The sequence below is a fragment of the Mytilus edulis genome, chromosome 13, assembly GCF_963676685.1.
Source record: "Mytilus edulis chromosome 13, xbMytEdul2.2, whole genome shotgun sequence".
NCBI classification, from domain to species: Eukaryota; Metazoa; Mollusca; class Bivalvia; order Mytilida; family Mytilidae; genus Mytilus; species Mytilus edulis.
Genome location: NC_092356.1, coordinates 74242325 through 74266365, shown reverse-complemented (window position 1 = coordinate 74266365; position 24041 = coordinate 74242325). Strand labels below are relative to the sequence as shown.

The window sequence follows — 24041 nt, the reverse complement described above, 5'->3', positions numbered from 1 at the left end:
CAACACATTTTAATAGTGATTTTATGTCTTTTGATGATAAACAGAAATTAGCGTTTTTATTTACAGATAATAATATGATTCGAAGCTGTGCCAAAGCCTGTAATCTTATTTTAAATTGACGTAGAAATGTTGTATACTGTAAATAATGTTATATATTATTGAGAGATGAGACTTAAATAAAATATTGAATTTTGAATTGATTCATTACCTTTTTATCAGTTTAGGTAATTCTTTATTAGCCTAGCGATGAAGCCATATATGTACCTAGCCATTTTAACTATTTGTTTTATTAATCTTTGACGAAAGAAAGAAATATATTTTAGATAACTATTTCCTTTATATTCAATGGAACAAGAAACTAATTTGTCAGCAAACTAGAGTAACTATATTTAGAAATAGCATCGTTACAGGTCTTCTTAATGGTTGTTGTTGAATAAACTAACGGTGAAGCGTGTTAAAATTTTAAGTTGGTAAAAAAGAGAATATAAATCATAGCTGTCTTCTATGAAAGATAACTTTATTACTGATGTCAAGTAAGGACTTATGTTAGCTATAGGTCCTTGTGTCAAGGTCCTTATTGCATTTTTATGTTCTTAGTGCACTACGAAGGTCCTTTGCGGTATTTCTACGGACCCCTGTATAAGTAGCCTGGTATAAGGCCAATGCGAAAATATTCCGACCGTATTACGGGCGGTCTCAATTACAAGACCTACCTATCGTATTTATTGTTAATTTTGTTAATTTGTTTTCTTCCTGAACATGCATTCAATTTTGTTAGCACTGTTTAGGCGCACCCGACATTAATCAGTATTATACAATAGGGAATGAGTATCTCCAACATTCACTTGTCTCTTGAAGGATCAATATTGAATTTCTTCCATCCGCACCAAACATGTATATTTACGATTTAATTTGTTAAATTTTGGAGTTTGGCAATATACAATCAAAGTAAGCAAGATACAACAGGCAGAAGATCTGAATTTGTAAATTGGTATTTTGATATCACCTGCTTAGGATGTGTCTCTCTGGAATGTTCTGATAAACTTACACACAGATAATCTGCCTGTTAATCGTAAGGTTATGAGATCTATAGGAATATAAAGTTATTATAGGCCTAATTGCATGCAAGTCTTTACAAATTATATATTTTGGTATGCTATAGTTGATTTTTTAATATACTACTAGTCATTTGGTAGGTTTTTTTTATTTTTATTTTTTACATGCGGATTGACTTGAATGTGATATATTATGTATCTTTTGTGCTGTATTTAACAATTATTTGCAACCATGCTGCATGTTTACACACTCATCACTATACCGCATCTAAATAAAGCTTTCTTGTTAAAAAAAACCAAGGAGATGTACAAAAGTATTATATGTCTCTGGTGACACATGGGTGTCAAAGTGCCGTGAAAATGAGAAATGAAGTTTAGCGAGACACGGGAAATTACAAAAATATCCGAATTGCTTACTAACATAGTGTAAGCGGGATGCGGGAATCTAAAAACAAATAAATAGTAACTAAGCGGGATCCGTGAACAGAACCCCAATAAGACCCCATTAGTTGTGCCTTATTTTGGTCTTTTAAGTTAGTTTCTTTCCCCTACATTACGTGATCGTTTTCGTAAAACAACAGCACTGGAGGTCTGACAGTATTTTACCAAGAAATGAACAGAATATTCAAAAAGAACTCTTAGAAAATTGAAATATTGGTATGCACACATACTAACCTGTCAGCTCTGACAATTATACTCGTTTCTTTCACAGTGCGACAATCTTTACAATGTAGATTGTGGTGAAAACCTAGTCCAAATAATTATGCGTCTTGAAAGGCTATTTTATTTCTGGGACGCTTTCATCCGACGAAGACGAAATGTGAAACCAAATCAACAAGAAGTATAACATTTATAAAAGAACCCGAGGTGGGGGTGGATCAAGCCATTTAAATGAGGGGTTCCTAACCCAGGACAAATGAGGGGGGGTACAACTACATGTCCTCATTCAAATGCATTGATAATCCAAAAAAAGGGGGGTTCTAACCCTCAGACCCCCTGGTTCCATGTCTGTGAGGCATGCTTTAGCTTGCCATCAAACAAAAATGTATACTAGTTGAGTGATAATGGACGTCATACCAAACTCCTCAATATAAAAAAAAGAAACTGAAATAAAAATCATACAAAGGTCACAAAGGCCATAAATTTTGGCTCCTGACTTGGGAAAAGTGCAAAATGCAGTAGGGTTTAAAGCATTTACCTTAAATTCCTGAAATAACAATTATAAAATCATCTTGCATCTTTGTGAATTTCTTAAAATTGGTCATATTAATAAATGCATGCAATATTTTCAGAAAATTTCTATATAGAATTTTAAAAGTCAATCTTGTGCATGATTATCATGATTATACTCGCACAATTAACACATGTGGTTCTCAAAACTAAGAAGTGTCAATGCTATTTATGACAACATTTTTTTAAATGTAAAGCATAAAGACCAGCTTTAAGGGCAACAAGCTTATCAAAAACTCACGGTACATATTTTTTTTATTAAACACACATTAATATACATCATGTACATTTAACAGCAAAAAACATATTGATGCAAGATGTCATTCAATAATAACTTTTACTCTTTTTATATATAGACAAGAACTATAGAATATACAGAGAAATTATAAACAGCAGAAATAATAGGCAATTTAAAATTTGCAGAAGCCAACGAAACCTAAATGGTAAGGCCACTTTTAATTTTAAAAAAGTTATTGAACTTGAAAGATGATTATCATGATTACTAAAAAAATTAAGTGATGTGGTCAGGTATATTAAATATATGAAAACTATTGATCATGGTTTTGAGAAAGCAATTGTAGGCCTGTGACGACCTTCAATAATGAGAAAATCCATACCCTATAGTCAAAGTAGGCTGCTATAAAAGACCCTCAGACGAAAAATTGAAACAATCCAAATTGTAAAACTGATTGCCTAGTTTATAACAAAATAAATTACAAAAAATAAATATGACCGGTATGAAACAACAACAACAACCACTAAGTTTATGTGTCAGACTAAACTGACAATAACTAAAGGCTCAGAACTTTGGAAAGGCACAATAGAAATATGGCAAGGTTATATAAAAATAAGATGTGGCATGTAAATTTCCTGCAAACACAGACGGGACTACTGTAAACCAACTAATTGTTCGCGAATACTTTATTTTGCGTTTTATACTTTCTACATCGCAGCTATTTATTTTTCGCGGTTTTCAAGTTCACTTAATGTATTTTAATAAGGAAAGATGCATATGAAAAAAAATGTATATGCGATTTATATGCGCGTTATATTTCTAAATGCGAAAATAAATTGCTTTTGAAAATGAATCGCTTGCGAAAATATAACGCGCATATAAATTGCATATAAAATATTTTTCATATGCATCTTGCTTACGGTAAACCAACTTATTTCTAAATGCGAAAATAAATTGCTTGTGAAAATGAATCGCTCGCGAAAATAAGTTGGTTTACAGTAAGCAAGAAATTTATGCATTTCCCTTAATTGAAAAGACACAAAGTTAAGTACTCACAGTAACTGACAGCTTACGTTAAAAATCCATAGAAACTAATGCATGTAATAAAAAAACAGGTGTATGAGCACTCAACCCTACCCTAACTTTAGACAGTGGTTTAACAGCTCAACATATTTTCATAAAGAACAAACTGCATCAACTTGAAAAATTGATAAATGCACAAAATCAACTAATATAAGAAATATAGACAAAAGCATTCACAAGAAAGAAAGGAAGTATATTCAAAATGTTAATAAACATGACAAAATAAACTTGTATTGCTGTTTCTCTCTCCATTTATAACATTTTATTTGTTTACTTTGTGTATTTATAGGTGATCAGACATCTTGGTTGTCATGATCAATAGGTCATTTAAAGTTGAAATGTATCTACATAGTGCGCTTTTGGATTAATTTGAACTAGAATGTGTGCTTTTCTGCAAAAAAGAAATAGGAAATTCCATCATAATCACATGATAATGGCCATAAACAAAACGAAGTTCTATCATAGATACACAAAAACACTATTGTATAAAAACAACAACATATTATATATGTTAGTCAAAAGAAAGGAGAAATGCAGAAAAAATATTATGTTGTTGTTGAAAAAAGTAACACCAGCTGTATCTACTCATTTACATCGCTCCCTCATATCAAATATATGAAAGAAGATCATTGAAGAACAATTTGCAAAAATGTTTTCTCTTAGATTTGTAGGAATATGTTTAGTGATTGGAATAATGTGTTCACTGAATTCTTACGTAGTGGATTGAATTACTGTACACAAGCTGAAACAGAAGAAAATTTTAATTTAAAATAACAGGAAAAGTGTTTTTTTATTATTTAATCTGCAAATATAAACAAATTCTTTAGAACACCACAAATGGTATGACATTCAAATGGGTTGCTTATTAATGTATTGCATTGAAACAATTACAAAGAAAACAGAATCCTTTGCTACAATTTTTTTTTATAAATTAAAGTAAAAGTTATATTTTTATAAATTATGAACAATACCTTGACCTAAACAGTCAGACTGTATTAATTTTCAATGTCATTTAAATATTGAGTCAAACATTTATTAAAGTTTTAAATATCATTTGTATCAATTATTCAGTCTTGTAAAAATTATATTCATACTGTTTGCATACATGGTAATGTGAAGAAATGTTTAACGAGTAAAAATGAAGGGAAAACATTTCCTTAATGGAAATTTGATGTTCAGAAATTCCCTAACAGGAAATTTGAAGAAAAATAATTTCCTTAAAGGAAATTTGAATAACAATGATTTCCTTAGAGGAAATATGTTGTCTTGAATTTTCCCTCAAGGAAAAGTGTTTGTCAAATATTTCCTCACAGGAAAAAGTATTTCCTCCAAGGAAAATTTGAAGCTACAAATTTCCTCACAGGAAAAAGTATTTCCTCAATGGAAAATTTGAAGCCGCAAATTTCATAAAAGGAAAATTTGAAGTCGCAAATTTCCCCAAAGGAAAAAGAATTTCCTCAAAGGAAACAGTTATGCAGCAAATTCCCTAAGGAAAATCAATTTAAGGAAACTTGATTTCCCTTGAGGAAAACTATTTTTCCTCTGAGGAAATGGTTGAAAAAAGGGGCATAACTTTTTTAACAGTGGTGTTAGAGCTAAAACAAAATTAGGACAGATATAAGGAAACCAATGCCAACCAAGTTATCAACTTCATTTTGACTTAACTCAAAAAACTAAGGTGACAAATTTTGCACTCAGCGGAATTGCAAACTTGTCCCGGAGACTGTTATAGGCAATATTTGATCATTTGAATTGACGAGATGGTACAATTGTGCATACTTATGTTACACTTTATAATAAATATTCCTTTCAATAGACTGTACAATTCACGTTGGATCATTAGTCAACATAGAAGCTTAAATCATGTTAATCCAAGGCAAACAAGGTGAATTTCGATAAAAAAATAATATATTAAATGCACAGAGTTATAGTAAGGAATTCGAAGAGACAATTAAAAACGGGGAACGAAACAACGTAAACCATGATGTTCATATCCCTTCATATAAAAATATTTTTCCGATGTCTTGGATAACATTTCTTTCCGTATTTGTACATTTGTACATGTAACTTTTGAAGCAAAAAAAAATCTACTAATCAGTAAAGTTAATGGACTTAATGGAACTGATTTTATGTAATTTAATAAAATTAATATTTCGAATTAAAAAGGGTTTTTGAATTGTTCTGGTTTGAAACACATTTACGTAAAATAATAATACTAAAGGCCGTTTTTATAAAATAAATGTACAAATGAACTTGAAGTTTATTTCTAAGTTTACCCAATCAGTTTACGCGAAAATTTAAAGCGCGTTTACTTTCAAGTTCACGTAAAAATACACTTGTAAAATCTGTAGTAAACGCCCGTTTATTTTTAAGTGCACGTACAAATAAATTTGAAGAATTCTGAAGTAAACGCCAATTTACTGACTTAACGGACACAGAGTAAACGCCCGTTTACTCGGGTAGACATTAGACATTTCCATTTCGACCGCGTTAACGTAATTATAGTAAACGCGCGTTCCCTTTTCACGAATGTGACCTACCGAATTATACTATTTACCCCTATTTGTGACATTTTTACCTATTATTGTTTTTGTTTGTTTTGTTCACACATCGTTGTCAATATAATGGAATTATATGAGACTGTCATACAAGTGCGAGGTTTAGCTAGCTTTAAAACCAGGTTCAATCCAAAGAAAATGCCTGTACCAAGTCAGGAATATGACAGTTGTTATCCATTCATTTGATGAGTTTGGACTTTTGATTTTGCCATTTGATTTTGGACTTCCCTTTTTGAGTTTTCCTCGGAGTTCAGAATTGTTGTGTTTTAACTTTTTCCTCGTAAACAGGAAATTTAAAGTTAAATAACGAAATATGTGCACGCGGCGTTAACTTGCGTTTACTTTATGTAATGCTTGGTTTGCATTATGTCTGCTGTATAGTTTACCTACTTCTATTATTAATCAAAATCGAAAACGGTCCATTCAGAACAAGTATCGATTTGCGTATTTGTAGAATGTCATGTCGTTGGTACACATAGTGGCGGCTTTGAGGGTAGGAATGGGGGGTTTGGCACCCTTTTGTTAATAGGAACATGACATCGGATTCTCTCCCTTTATCCTTGGTTGGGAACTCCTTTTTAAAAATGTCTGGATCCGCTCCTGTACACAGAACTAGTACGCATTGTTTCTGGGCTGTACAGATAACCACTGTCACTCTTTTTTGTAGATGTAATCATTAACGCTAAATTTTGTTCATAAACATTGGTGCACATACAATTGTGTGGTCAAAGATTTTCTAAAACAAGTCTGAATCCATGTTGCATGTGGCATGTCATAAATATGGTGAATTTGAGAAATCAGAGAAAGCTTATTTGTTTTTAGGTTAATTTTAAAGTTTTCGATATTTGACAATAGGGGGAAAACTATCAAATATGTGTTTGACAGAACAAAAAATGAATGTAGCTGTAATAACAATCTAATCGAAATACAGATCTCTGATTTCGGTATACTACATATAAACTTGCATGTTCGTCCTTCATTCTTTTTCATATATAGTCGAAATCCGGATCTGGTGTACAAAAAAAAATATTGACACCTTATGTTTGTGGCATAACATCTTAGCCACTAGTTAATTGTTTTCTGTTTAGTATTAATAGAGTTATATTAAGATCCATTTTGTTACATCTTGTGATCAATTTTATTTTGCAATCGCCAATGGCAGTCAGCAGGGTTAAAGAACATCAGTTGTTCGACCTGCTGGTCAAATGCGTTTTGTTTGAATTTACTTTATCACTTTTTTTGGTCATTTGGACAATTTTGTTTGTGCTGTATTTAGACCCTTCTACAACGAAATTTGTTTTACATGCACACGTATAAAAATTGCGGTTTTTATGGAACGCAATCATAGGTTTGAACTTCGTTTTCAATTTAGACTTGTTTATATTTTTTCGTTTGGGCTTATATCATATTTTCCCTCCGGTTTATATGATCCGTTCATCCTATTGACTTTTAAAATTCAAGAGTCTATCTAAAAATGAGGGTAAATTATATATGGCCTTCCAAGTACCGTTTCGATCCCTAACATCACTAAAGAGACATATATTGTCGAAATCCGGATCTGGTGTACAAAAAAAAAATTGACACATTATGTTTGTGGCATAACATCTTAGCCACTAGTTAATTGTTTTCTGTTTAGTATTACAATTATATTAAGATCCAGTTTGTTACATCTTGTGATTAATTTTATTTGGCAATAGCCAACAGCAATCAGCAGGGTTAAAGAACAACAGTTGTTCGAGCTGCTAGTCAAATGCGTTTTGTTTAAATATACTTTTTCACTTTTTTGGTATTTTGGAAAATGTTGTTTGTGCTGTATTTAGACCCTTCTACAACGAAATTTATTTTACATGCACACGTATTAAAATTGCGATTTTTATGGAACGCAATCATAGGTTTGAACGTCGTTTTCAATTTAGACTTGTTTATATTTTTTTCGTTTGGGCTTGTATCATATTTTCCCTCCGGTTTATATGATCCGTTCATCCTATTGACTTTTAAAATTCAAGAGTCTATCTAAAAATAAGGGTAAATTATATATGGCCTTCCGAGTACCGTTTCGATCCCCAACATCACTAAAGAGACATATATTGTCAAAATCCGGATCTGGTGTACAAAAAAAAATATTGACACATTATGTTTGTGGCATAACATCTTAGCCACTAGTTAATTGTTTTCTGTTTAGTATTACAATTATATTAAGATCCAGTTTGTTACATCTTGTGATCAATTTTTTTTGGCAATAGCCAACAGCAGTCAGCAGGGTTAAATAACATCAGTTGTTCGACCTGCTAGTCAAATGCGTTTTGTTTAAATATACTTTTTCACTTTTTTGGTATTTTGGAAAATGTTGTTTGTGCTGTATTTAGACCCTTCTACAACGAAATTTATTTTACATGCACACGTATTAAAATTGCGGTTTATATGTAACGCAATCATAGGTTTGAACGTAGTTTTCAATTTTGACTTGTTTATATATTTTCGTTTGGGCTTGTATCATATTTTCCCTCCGGTTTATATGATCCGTTCATCCTATTGACTCTTAAAATTCAAGGGTCTATCTACAAACGAGGGTCAATTATATATGGCCTTCCAAGTACCGTTTTGATCCCTAACATCACTGAAGAGACATTTATTGTCGAAATCCGGATCTGATGTAAAAAAAAAAAAAAAAAAAAAGAAATATTGACACCTTTTGTTTGTGGCATAACATCTTAGCCAGTAGTCAATTGTTTTCTGTTTAGTATTAACGTTATATTAAAAACCATTTTGTTACATCTTGTGATCAATTTTATTTGGCAATCTCCAATGGCAGTCAGCAGGGTTAAAGAACATCAGTTGTTCGACCTGTTAGTTAAATGCGATTTGTTTAAATATACTTTTTCACTTGTTTGGTCTTTTGGAAAATGTTATTTGTGCTTTATTTATATCCTTCTACAACGAAATTTGTTTTACATACACACGTATAAAAATTGCGGTTTTTATGCAACGCAATTATAGGTTTGAACGTAATTTAGACTTGTTTATATTTTTTTGTTTGGGCTTGTATCATATTTTCCCTCCGGTTTTTATGATCCGTTCATCCTATTGACTCTTAAAATTCAAGGGTCTATCTACAAATGAGGGTAAATTATATATAGCCTTCCAAATACCGTTTTGATCCCTAACATCACTGAAGAGACATTTATTGTCGAAATCCGGATCTGGTGTACAAAAAAACAAAAAAATAAAATAAAAAAATATTGACACCTTTTGTTAGTGGGATAACATCATAGCCACTAGTAAATTGTTTTCTATTTAGTATCAAAGTTATATTAAGAACCATTTTGTTACATCTTGTGATCAATTTTATTTGGCAATCTCCAATGGCAGTCAGCAGGGTTAAAGAACATCAGTTGGTCGACCTGTTAGTCAAATTTGTTTTGTTTGAATATACTTTTTCACTTTTTTTGTCTTTTGGAAAATGTTGTTTGTGCTGTATTTAGACCCTTCTACAACGAAATTTGTTTCACATGCACACGTATAAAAATTGCGGTTTTTATGGAACGCAATCATAGGTTTGAACGTCGTTTTCAATTTAGACTTGTTTATATTTTTTCGTTTGGGCTTGTATCATATTTTCTCTCCGGTTTATATGATCCGTTCATCCTATTGACTTTTAAAATTCAAGAGTCTATCTAAAAATGAGGGTAAATTATATATGGCCTTCCAAGTACAGTTTCAAGAGAAAAATAAGGAGATGTGATATGATTTGCAATTAGACAACTATCCATCAGATTAATTGGATTTACACATGTAAGCTATGTTAAGCGACCATACCTTATAGTCGGCTATATATAAAAGGTCCCGACATGAACAAATATGGAACAATTTATTTCGAAAACTAACGGCTAAATTTATATAAAAAAACAATTTGCGAAAACAATATGACAGACATGAACCAACGGCAACCACTGAACTACAAGCCACTGACTCTGGACAGGCACATAAAGAAGGTGACGTGATAAACATATGTGTGTATGCTCAACCTCCTAAAATGGAGTGGATGTAAGCAATTATATGCAACAATACGGCCTTCAATAACGAGAAAAAACCTTCGTTTAGTCGACAGATTAATAAAAGGTCCCGACAATAAACTTAAATCAGAGTGAATAAATATAAGCTAACAGAAATACTAAGCTCTGTTATAAACCAACATACGTATAAACAGTTTTTTTTTAATATACAAAATGTACTTTTGAAAGCTTTATTATGATCAAAAACAAGCTGCGGTCCTAGTTTGGTAGATATCCAGGATAGTTTAAGAAAGTTATTAAAGTTTTCAACACTTTAACCACAGAAAGCAGTTTTGTGGACGCCGACGACGGAATGAACCGGATTGCTATTTGTCTCACTTTTGCTTCAAAAGTCGCAGGCTCAACAAAAATGTAAAAAGTAAAATCACAAAAATACTGAACTCAGAGGAAAATCAATTTGGAAAGTCCATAATCACATGGCAAAATCAAAAAACAAAACGCATCAAAAACGAATGGACAAGAACTGTCATATTCCTGACTTGGTACAGGCATTTTCAAATGTAGAAAATGGTGGATTAAACCTGGTTCTATAGCGCTAACCCTCTCACTTTAATAACAGTCTCATCAAATTTCGCTACATTTACACGATGCGTTAAATAAACAGTCACAATTAATAAAATAGTCAAAATATGGGTACATCAGTCATCATCGTATAACAATTTTAAAAGGAACAATTTAACAGGACACAAAAACATCTACTATCTACAAACACATGGATTGATTTGAGTGTCTGACGTCAAACTGTTATACTTTGCGAAACATGTGTATCTTCTATGTCAGTATGTGTTGGTTAATAAACTCTTTTCATTTTTGACTATTTTAAAATATTTTTATAAAGCATTACTAGAGAACTTAAAAAATGAAACAAGCAAACGAAATTAAAAGAAACAAAAATCAAATAAAAAATTATTAGAAAATACACTTTCACAAAGAAGTAAAAACAATAATAGATATAAAAACAAAATAGATACGACAGTAACAACCAGAACAAAACTAACAACAACATGAAATAACATAATATATACATTTTTAAACAGTATAATAGTGTATTCAAAACAGGTCAAGGTTGAACGAACATGAACTTCTATAGATAACAATCAACTGAGTGTGGCGCGTGTCGATGAAACATTAAATAACTTTCTAATTACTAAAGATATAATTATTAAATTTGAAATTATTTTTTTTTTAAAACGTTTACTTCTATATGCAATGTCCTTTGTGTTAATTGTATCACTCCATCAGGTCCTTAGTGCACATTTTTGTTCTTAGTGCACTAAGTTAGGAGGTCCTTTGAGGTATTTCTATGGACCCAATTTTGTATGATTGCATTACATATACTTGCACTGTTTGGATTAGCATAATGATAGGAAGATATCAGTTAGAAATTCTCAAAAAAAAAAGAATTAAAGGACAAAACTTTAATATATAGATTGTTTTTTTGGGAAAAGGTTTCTGTTGGCAAATATTTGAGAGAAAAAAAAAATGAAATTTTACATATTTAATACATGTTAAGTAAACACCTAGAGTTACAAATACACAAATATGGTTGATAGAAAAAAAATACTATGTCAATATTGTATATCTTTCAAAGTATTCTAAATTTGCGGTTTTGTGATAGGTGCGTGTAGTTAGAACAATGTGGTCAAAAGTGTTAGAAAGAAGCTATCGAAAAATGATTTAGAACCTTAAACTACACATACGGAGCAACATGTATGATACAATGACAGATAAACGTATGATGTAACTGTGAAATAGCCATTGTAATTGCCACATTATTTTATGGATCGTTGGTTTAATTACCTTTGATTATTGACACGTGCCGTCGAATTTTATCTTTATAAACAGAAAATATTAACGCATACATAAGTTACTTCTACAGTTTAGAGGAAGACGACGAAGAAGAAATATTTATAATAGTGCAACCTGAACTAACAACTAAATACATAGTTTATATCAAATAAGCTTGTTATCCCAATAAAATAAAGGATAAGCGCATTTACAAACAAATGTTATAAGTCATATACGTGATGCTGAACTTAAAATTAGATTGTATTGTTTTAATCTATGAGGATCTGGAGGGGTCCTTCATTTCTGTATTCTTAATGTTTAGGTAGTTGTTTTTCTTTTCTTCATACTTTTGTTCTATTATTTTCGTGTCATTACATTTATAAACTTGCTTTTTGACTTTTACATTTTGACGTCAAATGCGAGATTCTACGTTAGAGACAATGTATCTAACCATTCGGTTCTAGTACTTAAAATATTTCAATCGTGTATGTGTGGACTTAACATACATAAATAAATTTCAAAAAATAGAAGCAATATGCCTTTTCGGGCTTTTTTGTTAAATAGTTGTTTCTTTTTTCATTGTGATTAAGATACTTGTACATCCTGTCATTATTGTACATAATATTCTCATATTCCTGTCATTCATGTTTGCTATTGTGCTTTGTCTATATGACCTTTGGTGTTACTTTGGTGCTATACTGTGGATTCATTAATATTCGTTGGATACCAATTTTCGTGGATATCGTGGGTACAGGAGAACCACGAATTCAAATATTCAACGAATAACAAATTTTCTGAAGGAATGAGTGTAGACTTTGCCAAAACCACGAAATTAAATATCCACGAACATGTAAATTTTCCTCAAACCACAAAAATTGATACCCACGAAAATAAATGAATCCACAGTATTCAAGCCCCCATGAATTATTTTGATTCTAATAGAACAATTACGTTAATTCTTTTGGATCGAAGTGCTTTAGGTGGAGGCACATATTTGCCGTTCCCATTAATAAGCGCACTATTAAATTAGCGTAAGAAGAACTGAGCAAACTGAATTAATGATATGCTTAAAGTATTTACAATAACGTACATTGATAGTTTTGGATGAATTTAGATGATAATTTACTTATAATGTCTTATATGCTTTTAAAAAATTGGCTTATACCACTTTTTAGCAATGTTTGTTAATATTTCCTTTTTTGGTTTGGCAAGCCTGTAGCATGCTTATATTTTTACGCCATCGTTCTATGACGTCGTATATCTGATTCATAAAAAAAGTATATGACGTGGGAGTACGATTGGAACAGCCCTGACGATATATTCATATTTTACCACGAGTGTGTACTCAAAGCGTTTGAAGGTCGTCATGTTGGAATTCTTAGTAGTCAACCCACTACTGATCTATTGTTTGTTTAGTATTCAGACATTTCCAATGATCAATTCAAAACTGCGAGGGGAGTACAAAACGGAAAGTCCCTATTCAAATGGGAAAATCAAAAACTCGAACACATAGAAACAATTGGAAGACAACTGTCATATTCCTGACTTGTTACATGCATTTTCTAATGCAAATAAGAGATACTGACGAATCTGATAATAGACTGTACAAATATTCAGTCAAAGAATGCGAAGTGTTTGTGCAGTGCTAGATAAAGGACAAAACATTTGCCACAAAAGTCGTTGTAAGTTGTCTACCAATTTGATATTTAGTCTTTTGATACATGTTTACGACCATAAACATTTCAGGTTAAACGTGATTAACTAGTTATTTAGTTAATTTTGACTAGAATGCATTGAAACAAGCAACCAATGTATCGTAGAATATGAACATTTAATATGTGTTTTACAATATGTTGTTAAACTTGTATTTCAGATTCAGAAGCGGACTTTAAAAAAACGTCGATGTTGTTAATTGATGCCGGTCTTGCATTTAATTCACCATATCCGCTCGTACTGCATCCTTCTAGAAAGGTTGATGTCATCCTTTCGTTTGATTTTAGCCATCGTGGTAAAGATACAAACTGGCCGTTTAAAGTAAGTAAATTAATCATGTAAAAACCATGTCTCCGCATATATTTTTAGAAGATCGCAATTTCATTATCTCATTTACTTCAGGAATAATAATAGACACATACACAAGTCTTAAAATTGTAAACGCTTGGCGCGTGTTTTGTCTTCATAAGTCGAATAAGTGCAACTGAAATAATAAAACAAAAATGTTTAAGGCAGTATCAAATGAGCATCAAACATCACGACTCTTTTCATAACATGTATGTTAAATGTATGTTTGCTTATTGTGCCACGAACTTATTATCCTGCAATATATCTTACAATAAGGCTTGGGCATAGTTTAATTCGACATGGATAATCAGAAACACTGACCTTTTGAAAATCAAAATGGCTTTAAAATGATAAGAAAAAAAGCGTCGACCAAAATATCCTTTATTTACAGAGTAAAATCATTTGATTGTTGTGAATTAAAATGTATTGTGCTCATCATTTTAACAACATGTGCTCTCTTAAGAATGATGAGACAGCATGACCCAGGATATAAAGGTGCAATTTATGATCTTAGGGAGAATAGAAACACACATTTATCTATTAATGACCGTTGTTACGTGTTTATTTATTCACTGATTGGGTATACATGTTCATAATAAAAATAACCACACTATTAAAGCAGTACCCTTTATTAAAACAGGCAAAATTTGGAAATCAGTCATGTCTATCAAATGATCTGTAAATTTCATTCTAGTCTATCTTTATTAATGTTTTCTTATTATTTGGATACTGTGAAGCTAGAGGAGTATCCTTATCTATTATTTTTATTTATTTCCTTCTGTTTGATTGAAGCACATTGAATAGTTTACCCTCCCCCTTTTGTCAATGACATCCACCCAAGTGGGCCTCTTGTTTAGGTCAAAATTGAAAAACTACCAACAAAAAATTCATATTAAAGAATTTGCTACAATACAACTATCTGAACACAAGAAAGATAATACCTTTCTCTTTTTTGACTATACTGGTCTTTATACATGCCTACTATATCATGGTTTTTAGACTGTAGTTGACACACCAATGCATATAAAATTTGAAATAAAATTCAAGAAAAAACACATTGAATACTCAAGTTGGTGTTTTTGGTAAGAATATTAATTATTTGTCACACTTATCACAAAAATCCTTGCCAAGAAGGATAATTTTAGAAAAAATCGACTTTTGAAACAAATTTTTAACCCAAACATAGAAATTTCAATTAACCATGCAGCCCTTAAATCATGATGTTTTATCATTCTTGGCACAAAAAAGTCCATATGAGCTACTTACATGCAGGGAACATTTGAAACAATTACCCTATGCAGGTTGCAGTCTTGTAATTGACTGCTCCAAAGGCTTACATGCAAAACAGCTGTTCTTTGAAAATATGCGACATAGAAAAAAAAATCATATTCATATCATGTATGAACTAATGTAAAATTGTGATTTAATCGAGAAAAAAGTGGGTCATTTCACAAAGAATGAAAAGTTATGTAAACCTGAAGTCAAAACATTTTTTGTTTTCTACTTTCTGTTTGTTGTTTTTACCAGGCGAAACCACTTCAAGTAAACATGATATCCTCCCACTTCACTGAATTGATATCCCCTCAAAAGATGCAAGATTTTTTTAAAGTCTATATATATGTTTCATTTCAGCATAAACCTATAATCAAACAGAAAAAATAAGCTCAGAAAAAATCAGAAAAAATGCACTATTTTGTTTCCCTCGATGTTTTGACATGCACCAGAAACTGGAGTTGCAATACAAGACTGGTACCTTGATATGTGATTGTCTATTTATTTGTTGATAATGATATAGTTTAGCTGTAATTACAAGTAGTGTTTACAATAACGATGATCAACAGAAAACAACCTTAGATATCTGGTATTTACAAACAGGGACCCTTCACGGAATAAGGGGACCAGAAGAGAATATTGGTGTAAGCAGTAGTGTAATTTGTTGTTAAATAAACGAATAATCGGCAGAATTAAAATGCCAGAATAATAACGTTTAAAAGTTCAGCGTTTTGCACTTTTGTGAGAAAAATAATTAAGTAATTTCAAGCAAAGGTTAGAATATTTGAATGAATTACTGCGAAACAGTTTTCGGATTTACTTATACGTCACTCGCGATTATCTTATGAATCAGGGGAAATAAAGTCGCCGATATGGATTTTTAACGCAGTAAACTTATAATCGTTGATGTTATTATTTTACTGGGGTAAATATTATCTTCGTAACTGCAGATACGTATATCCAATGAAGGCAGACGAATTTCTGGTCAATATTTCTTTTGTCGATTTTGTAATAACTACAGAAGGGTGCTGTCCTTACCTGTACAACAAGTTTACTTGATAACCAGTCATTTGGACTGGTCTAAGTTAACATGTGACAAGATTAAGGACTGCTCAGTCCAGTAATAGGACCAATATATAGTTAACTTGAAAAGTGGATTTGGTCCTAGGACTGCTTGTATATCTGCCAAAAAATTAATTTGGAAACAGGTCCGCTATTGATATAAGTTAACTTAGATCCAGCCCTGTCATAGGTAAACATAAAAGAGGGACAAAAGATCACAGAGGAGCAGTCAAACTCATAAATCGAAAATAAACTGACAACGCCATGGTTAAAAAAGAAAGAAAAAAGACTAACAGACAAATAAAAGTACACATAACACAATATAGAAAACTAAAGAATACTGGAAACCAACTTATTGTCGCGACTTTCGCTATAAGAAAAATAACGCGAATTCAAATCGTCGCCAATATGTATCACTGTGGTCTTTTCTTATTTAATTATCTCAAGTAAATTAGAAAATCGCGAAATTAAATAGCCGCGAAGTGGCCTAGATAGGACCAAACGCGACATTAAGTATCCGCGAAAATAAGTTGGTTTACAGTAAGCAAGACCAAAAACTAGGGGTGATATCAGGTGCTCCGGAAAGGTAACAGATCCTGCTTCGCATGTACGTGGCACCCGTCGTGTTGCTTTTGTGATAACAAATCCGGTAAAAATAGTCTTATTCGGTAGGTCACATTTATGAAAGGGAAGGGGGTTGTAGTTACGACGTAACTTAAGCTAACTTCGAAACCAGTTTCACCGTAAGTTAACCAATATTATCTTTGAGTGGAAAATTCCGATTGAAACCAGACCAGTTCTCAAGTTGACTTTTGACTGATCTGCTCAACCCCAAAAACTTGTAACCAGAACCACTCTACATCGATTTTAAAAAATATATTTTTAATATCTTTAATTATTGGTATAAACATCGAGAAATAAAGTAAAATTAATACATCCGTGAAATAAACAGGATTAAATACCTTTATTTGTAAATAAAGTACGCATAAAACGTTCTTTGTTATCTGCCTTTCTATAAATTTAAAAACGATGTTGGTTACAATGCTAATGGACATTGAATATATATTCCAATGCATGTACCTATCAAATTCAACCATATTTGCACTTTATTATGTATATCTTAGTCAGCAATATTTCCATGTCAGGATAGAATTTATAATACAAAAAGAAAGTAATATTGGAACAAATGACAATATAATTTAGTATATAATTAGTCTGCACACATTTAGGGTGCCAGCATGTCCTTTTTTTATTCAAAATATTGTTTAGCATTAGTTTTGAAACTTAGGCCCAACTCCTATAACAACATTATTTGACCGCATCAACCAAAACCGAACATTCTTGCACTTTATATTGTAAATTTATATAACGTCATTGTAAATCAGCCCTTTTTTAATCGACCCTTTTTTATATCAGGGTTCAAGGTATAGTATAAATGACAGCAATATTGGAATATAATAACTACAAAACTCTGTCCGCATAAATTTAGGGTAGCTGCATGTCCACCTTTCATTCAATATATTGATACGTAACAAAATTTCACTAGTTTTGATACCTTATGCTGACTTGAACAACAAAACCTTTTGCCCGCATCAACTAAAACTGACCATATTTGCACTTTACTTTGTAAATCTATATACCTGTATAGTAAACAGTAAAATCACAAAAATAATGAACTTAGAGGAAAATCAATTCGGAAAGTCCATAAGCACATGGCAAAATCAAATAACAAACGTATCAAAAACGAATGGACAAGTCAGCCATATTTCTTATGTCTGGATTCAATTTATAATGCATATGACAACAATATTGTAGTGCAATAACTACAAAATTGTGTCGGCATAAATATAGGGTGCCAGCATGTCCTCCTTGTATTCAATATATTGATATGTAACAAAATATCAGTAGTTTTGATACCTCAGGCTGACTTGTACAACACAATTGTTTTATCGCATAGACCTTAACTGATCATATTTGCACTGTATAAAGTAAATCTATACACCTGTATTGTAAATCAGCCTTTGTTTTATGTCAGTATTCAATGTATAATACAAATGGACAGTAATATTGGAATACAATAACTGCAAAACAAACTGTCCGCATACATTATTGGTGCCAACATGTCTTCTTTTTATTCAATATATTGATACGTAACAACATTTCAGTAGTTTTGATACATCAGGCCGACTTGTACAAAAAAATTGTTTGACCACATCAAACTAAACTGACCATATTAGCAATTTATCAAGCAAATCCAAATATCTGCAGAATAATTCAGTAATATTTATGTCAGGATGTTTAGTATAAAACAAATGACAGCAATATTGAAACACATTGACTAAAAAAAAGTGTCCGCATAAATCTAGAGTGCCAGCATGTCCTCCTTTCGTTCATCATATTGATAATATGTAACACAATGTTAGTAGTTTTTATACCTCAGACCGACTTGTACAACAAAATTATGTGACCGTATCAATTAAAACTGACTATATTTGGACTTTAGTATGTAAATCCATAAGGCTGCATAATAAATCTTTTGTACGTCAAGATGGACTGTACTGTTGTATAATACAAATGGACGAATTATTTGAAAACAATGAAGGCAAAATCTTATCCGCACTAATTTGGAGTGTCATTTCATCTCTGTATTCATATTTATTATATTATACAGTCACTAAAGTTAGTTCAGGATGTTGTGTAAAACAAAACTATTTGACCGCATCAGCCAAGGCCCAACACTGACATGTCTGAATTCATTTGTACTTTATAATAAAAAGTATATGAGTTCTCTTCTGAGAATAGTATACTGTTAAAATATTATGTCGGTTGGTTGATTATGTTTGTAGCTAAACGTCATGTGGCAACTATTTTATTCATGTGCACAACGATTAAGTACAACTGACAGTAATACTAAAAAAATTGATGGTATTCCGTAGCTAAGGAAGAAGAAGAAAAATATATTTTTGGAACGTGCCATATTTCAATTATTATCGGCAAAGACATAAAGTATAACAAGAATACTTGATTTATTTAAAGTCGGTTATACATATAACAATACAACCTAATATAAAAAAAGAAAATGTGGTATGATTGCTAATGAGACAACTATCCACAAAAGACCAAATGACACAGACATTAACAACTATAGGTCACCGTACGGCCTTTATCAATAAGTTTTGTAAAACTTTTATCCGACATACAAGCATAATACATAAAACACAAAGGACATCATGCAAAATAAATCACAGCAATTAATAAGATAAATTTCTCGACAAATCTGACGAAATTGACCAGATGGTTGATATTAAAACATCACCTTATGTATCTGGACATTGTACACTTTTCGTTAGAATATTTTGTGAAAAACAGAATTGTTAATTCAATGCAAATAATGAATTACATAAATATCCATGCATGTAATCAATAAGTAAAATTAAGGAAGAAACAGTTAAATATGGGCAACGGAAACGGAAACGTCGACAATGATGTTGATATCCCGTGAAATAAGAATATTGTTATGATGTCTGGAATAACTTGTCTATCCGCCTTATAGTAAAAAAAATAACAAAATTGCATTTCTTTTATGATAGCTCTACATGCATGTGATTGTATAGCAATTGTTCAATGTATTTCAGAATATGTGAAATGAAAAAAAAATGTTGTGATATCTAGTAGAGTCTATATAATATAGCTAGCAAGTAAAGAAATTTGCTATATAGGCCTTTTGGGGGAAAAAGGACAATTCGAATATTGTTCAAATATTTAAAGCTCAAGTTTGATATGAAAAGTCTAAACACGGTAATCTGTCATAAGCAGATCTGTCCTCAGGTCTGGTCAATAGCAGACGTGTCCACAGGTCTGGTCAGTAACAGACCTGTTCACATGTCTGGTCAGGAGCAGACCTATTCACAGGTCTGGTAAGTAGCAGAGCTGTCCATGGTCTGGGGTAGACCTATCTTCAGGACTAGTCAAAATCAGACTTGTCTACAGGTCTGGTCTGGAGCAGACCTGTTGATAGGTCTGCAGCAGTCCTAAAAAGCAGACAGTAGGTATGGTCCACCAACGACGAAGTTAACGTGCTTGTCTCTGCTTAAAAATTCTCAAGTTAACTTAGAAAGCAGTCAACAAGTCTGCTCCAAGTTAATTTTTGTCAAGGTTAGAACCGCACCCATCTGTTTGGGCTATTCCTCTGTATTTCGGTCTTTTTAAACTTATTTACTAAATTTGAACCTGAAATAGTCTAGGTTTATTCATAGTTTAACCGCTAAAATGAGAAATTAGTCTTTCAAAACAACCCAATGATATGGGTTACTGTAAGTACTGTTATGTTCTAATTCGCCGGACTTAAACGAACATTAAGTATTTCTACAATAAAACTCAACACATGTACCACAAATGAGCTCGCCTTGTGAGGTTAGCATACTGTTTATTAACTAATGTTTAATAAAGCTTAATTAAACAGTTCGTTTCAATTTCATTTAGGCACACTACGGGTTATTCTCTTACTGAGCACTAAAACAGTCATGCTCGATCACAGTCAGCCATGCATTAATAAATACAAATATACACCAATCTACAGGGTCTTGGTGATAGTGTGGGTTGGTTTGGGTGGGGTGGGGGGGGGGGGGGTCGTACCAAAAGCAAGGCAGTAGCATGGCGTATGCTAACCAGCGTAAGGCAGAACCTCGAAAATAAACATTATAAATTACATTTAATTTATATCAACAACAACCACGAGAAACACGAGCAAATCATACAAAAAATAGAATACCTGTTTTAAAGTCGCAATGCGACAAATAGTGTCCAATGGAATACATTGTTAACATAAGAGGTATTCTAAAAACACGTGTTGATGTAAACAAACACACGTGTATAACCAAAACAAATACATGTGCTTCCGTACTATTATTAAATGTATATATCCGTAACTGTCTTAAACTTTTAGAAAAGGGTATCCGTAACTGTTGCGTTTAGTTATTTCTGCGTCATTTCGTATCCTCAATTAAATAGATCGGACAAACAATTTGTATGCCCTATTTATAGGCATTATGTTTTCTGGTCTGTGCGTCCGTCCGTCTGTTTGTTCGTCTGTTCGTTCGTTCGTCCCGTTTTAGGTTAAAATTTTGGTGACAGTTTTAAGTCGAGGTAGTTTTAGATAAAGTTGAAGTCCAATCAACTTGAAACTTATTACATATATTTCCTATGACATTATCTTTCTAATTTGACTGCCAAATTAAAGTTTTGACCCCAATTTCAGGGTCCAGTGATCACGGAAAATGATAGTGCGAGAGGGGCATCCGTGTACTTTGGACAAAGACATACGCATTTATATTTCACAATTAATATTCGACAATGAAAACCCCCATAAGGTATAGTCAGCTATAAAATGTCTTATATTAAAAATTTGAAACAGTTTAAACATGCAAAATGATAAAAACTAATAGCCTATTCTATAACGTATTTTAGGGAACAATATGACAGTTATGAAACAACCCATACAACTGAATTACAGGGGTGGTTTTGGGTAAACACAAATATCCTACACATCACAACACTTTGAACTGCGATTTTTATCAAATCGTGAACATTGCATTTTTCTGCAAATGTTACGGTCAAGGAAAACATGTAATACTCCTTTACCTAGTGACAGGGACAAACATATAAATTAAAGTTTCTTACTATCTTAGTATTTGAGGACTTTATATCCATGTTTGCTGTAAGCTATTTCATTCAAGGAATACAGTTTATTCTTCATAACTCAAGTTAAAAGCAAATGAGTAATATGGCAAAACGACAACAAAACATATACATGTACTGTTATGTTTTTTAGTGTTATGTCCCCGTCCTAGGCAATATTTCTCATTAATAAAATTGCATCCGTTTCATTGTCGTTTCCTCACCATAACTGAAATTATGTATACACAATGCTAAAAACTCAAGCAGGGATTTAATTTAGTCAGTGAGTCATTTACCGTTCATGAGTTATGTCCCTTTTTAATAATTGAAATATGCAAGGTATGAGCCGGATTGTTCATCTCCTCAGAACCATTCTTCTTGTATTTGCTGATAATTTAGTAGTTTTTCATGTTCACTATCTAAAAAACAAAGATATGTGGTTTTCTCTTAAATCCGATAAACTTCTTTTCGGTGATGCTCAAGTTCAGATATTACTTTACATTGTTGTTGACATTTTCTACGCATGAATGCTTAAATTTTCTTTTATTTATAATTAGCAATTGGAAAAGGCGTCAAAGTGGGCTGAAGAAGAAGAAATTCCTTTCCCAGTTATAAAGAAACAACTTGAGGAGATCAAGGAGAAATGTTTTGAAAAGGGGGACTATGAAGAGGTGTACGTCTTTCCAGGTGAAAATGGTGCACCGAGTATCGTACATTTCGTAATGATAAACAAAACGTATGGACATTCTGGTAAGTAAATGGTCAATTAAAAAGCCTATAAATGAGAGCATGTGTATGTTTAATTTTGTCAAATTGGTTGTTCCTTTATTTTGTGTTTAGTTCTCTAAAAAAATTAACAAGACATGATACTTGAAAAACAATAAGTGTGTGGTATGATTGCTAGGGATAAAATTCTCTACCAGAAACCAAATAACGTAGAAATTAACAAATACAAAACATCGTTTACCCCTCAGCAATAAGCAAACCTCATGCCGGATAATAAGGTGTAAGACGTCTCGAATGTAATACTGCAAAACAATTTAAACGAGAAAACTAGTTGTCTGATTTATGAAAAACATATACTATATCAGTATACGTATCTTCTGATCAACACATTAACATTACAATGGAATGAAAAAACAAACTTTATTTTTCTACCTTCAATCCTTTTTCAACAGTTGACACACCAGACGCAGTAATGCAACAATATCCTTAATATTGCTTCGTACACAATGTTGACAAATCATAAGTAATTCTTTAGAAGAACACATGCTTCTCTGATCCAAAAGAAACTAGAGAGATTGTGTAAAATAGAAAAAAAAGTGAAACATTTTCCCACTTTTACACAAAACTTAAGCCATGGCCACCACCATTTTAACTCGTCCAATGTAAAATAATTTCTTGTCAAAACACATTATATTTTGTTCGGACAAATCTGATTGTACATCTATTTTCATTTCTGATTTTTGTTTTAGGTCAAATTTCACTTATACTTGGCGGGTAATTGTAAAGAAAGATCCCCTCCATTCTGACTTTTGATATCAAAAACATATAAACAAATGTTATGATTGAAAAATAAAATCACAAAAATACTTTACTTCATGGAAAATTCAGAACGGAAAGTTCCTTATCAAATGGTAAAATCAAATCTCAAACGTATCAAACAAATGGATAACAACTGGTATATTCCTGGTGCAGGCATTTTCTTATGTAGAAAATAGTGGATTGAACTTGATTTTATATCTAGCTGAACCTCTAACTCTAATGACACTCGCATTAAAGTTCATTATATAACCACGTTGCGTGGACAAAACAAAAAGACATATAGGTAAAATGACAAAAATAGGGGTACAAAAGGCTATACTATACTATAATCTTAATCACTATAAACACAAACAAATATGTCACAAAGAAACACAAAAAGTCATTTGCGTACATGTAAAATTCA

At 31.9% G+C, this 24041-nt stretch overlaps 1 protein-coding gene across 1 annotated transcript in view; it reads left to right on the top strand.

Annotated features, from left to right (window-relative positions):
* Positions 1 to 13908: 13908 nt before the first annotated feature.
* The window catches only part of LOC139500070 (cytosolic phospholipase A2-like), a 41219-nt gene continuing 31086 nt past the window's right edge, over positions 13909 to 24041 (top strand). The window contains exons 1-2 of the mRNA XM_071288808.1: positions 13909 to 14056; positions 22651 to 22843. Coding sequence (XP_071144909.1) covers positions 13925 to 14056; positions 22651 to 22843 — 325 coding nt within the window. The 5' untranslated portion in view covers positions 13909 to 13924. The remainder of the gene's footprint in view (positions 14057 to 22650; positions 22844 to 24041) is intronic.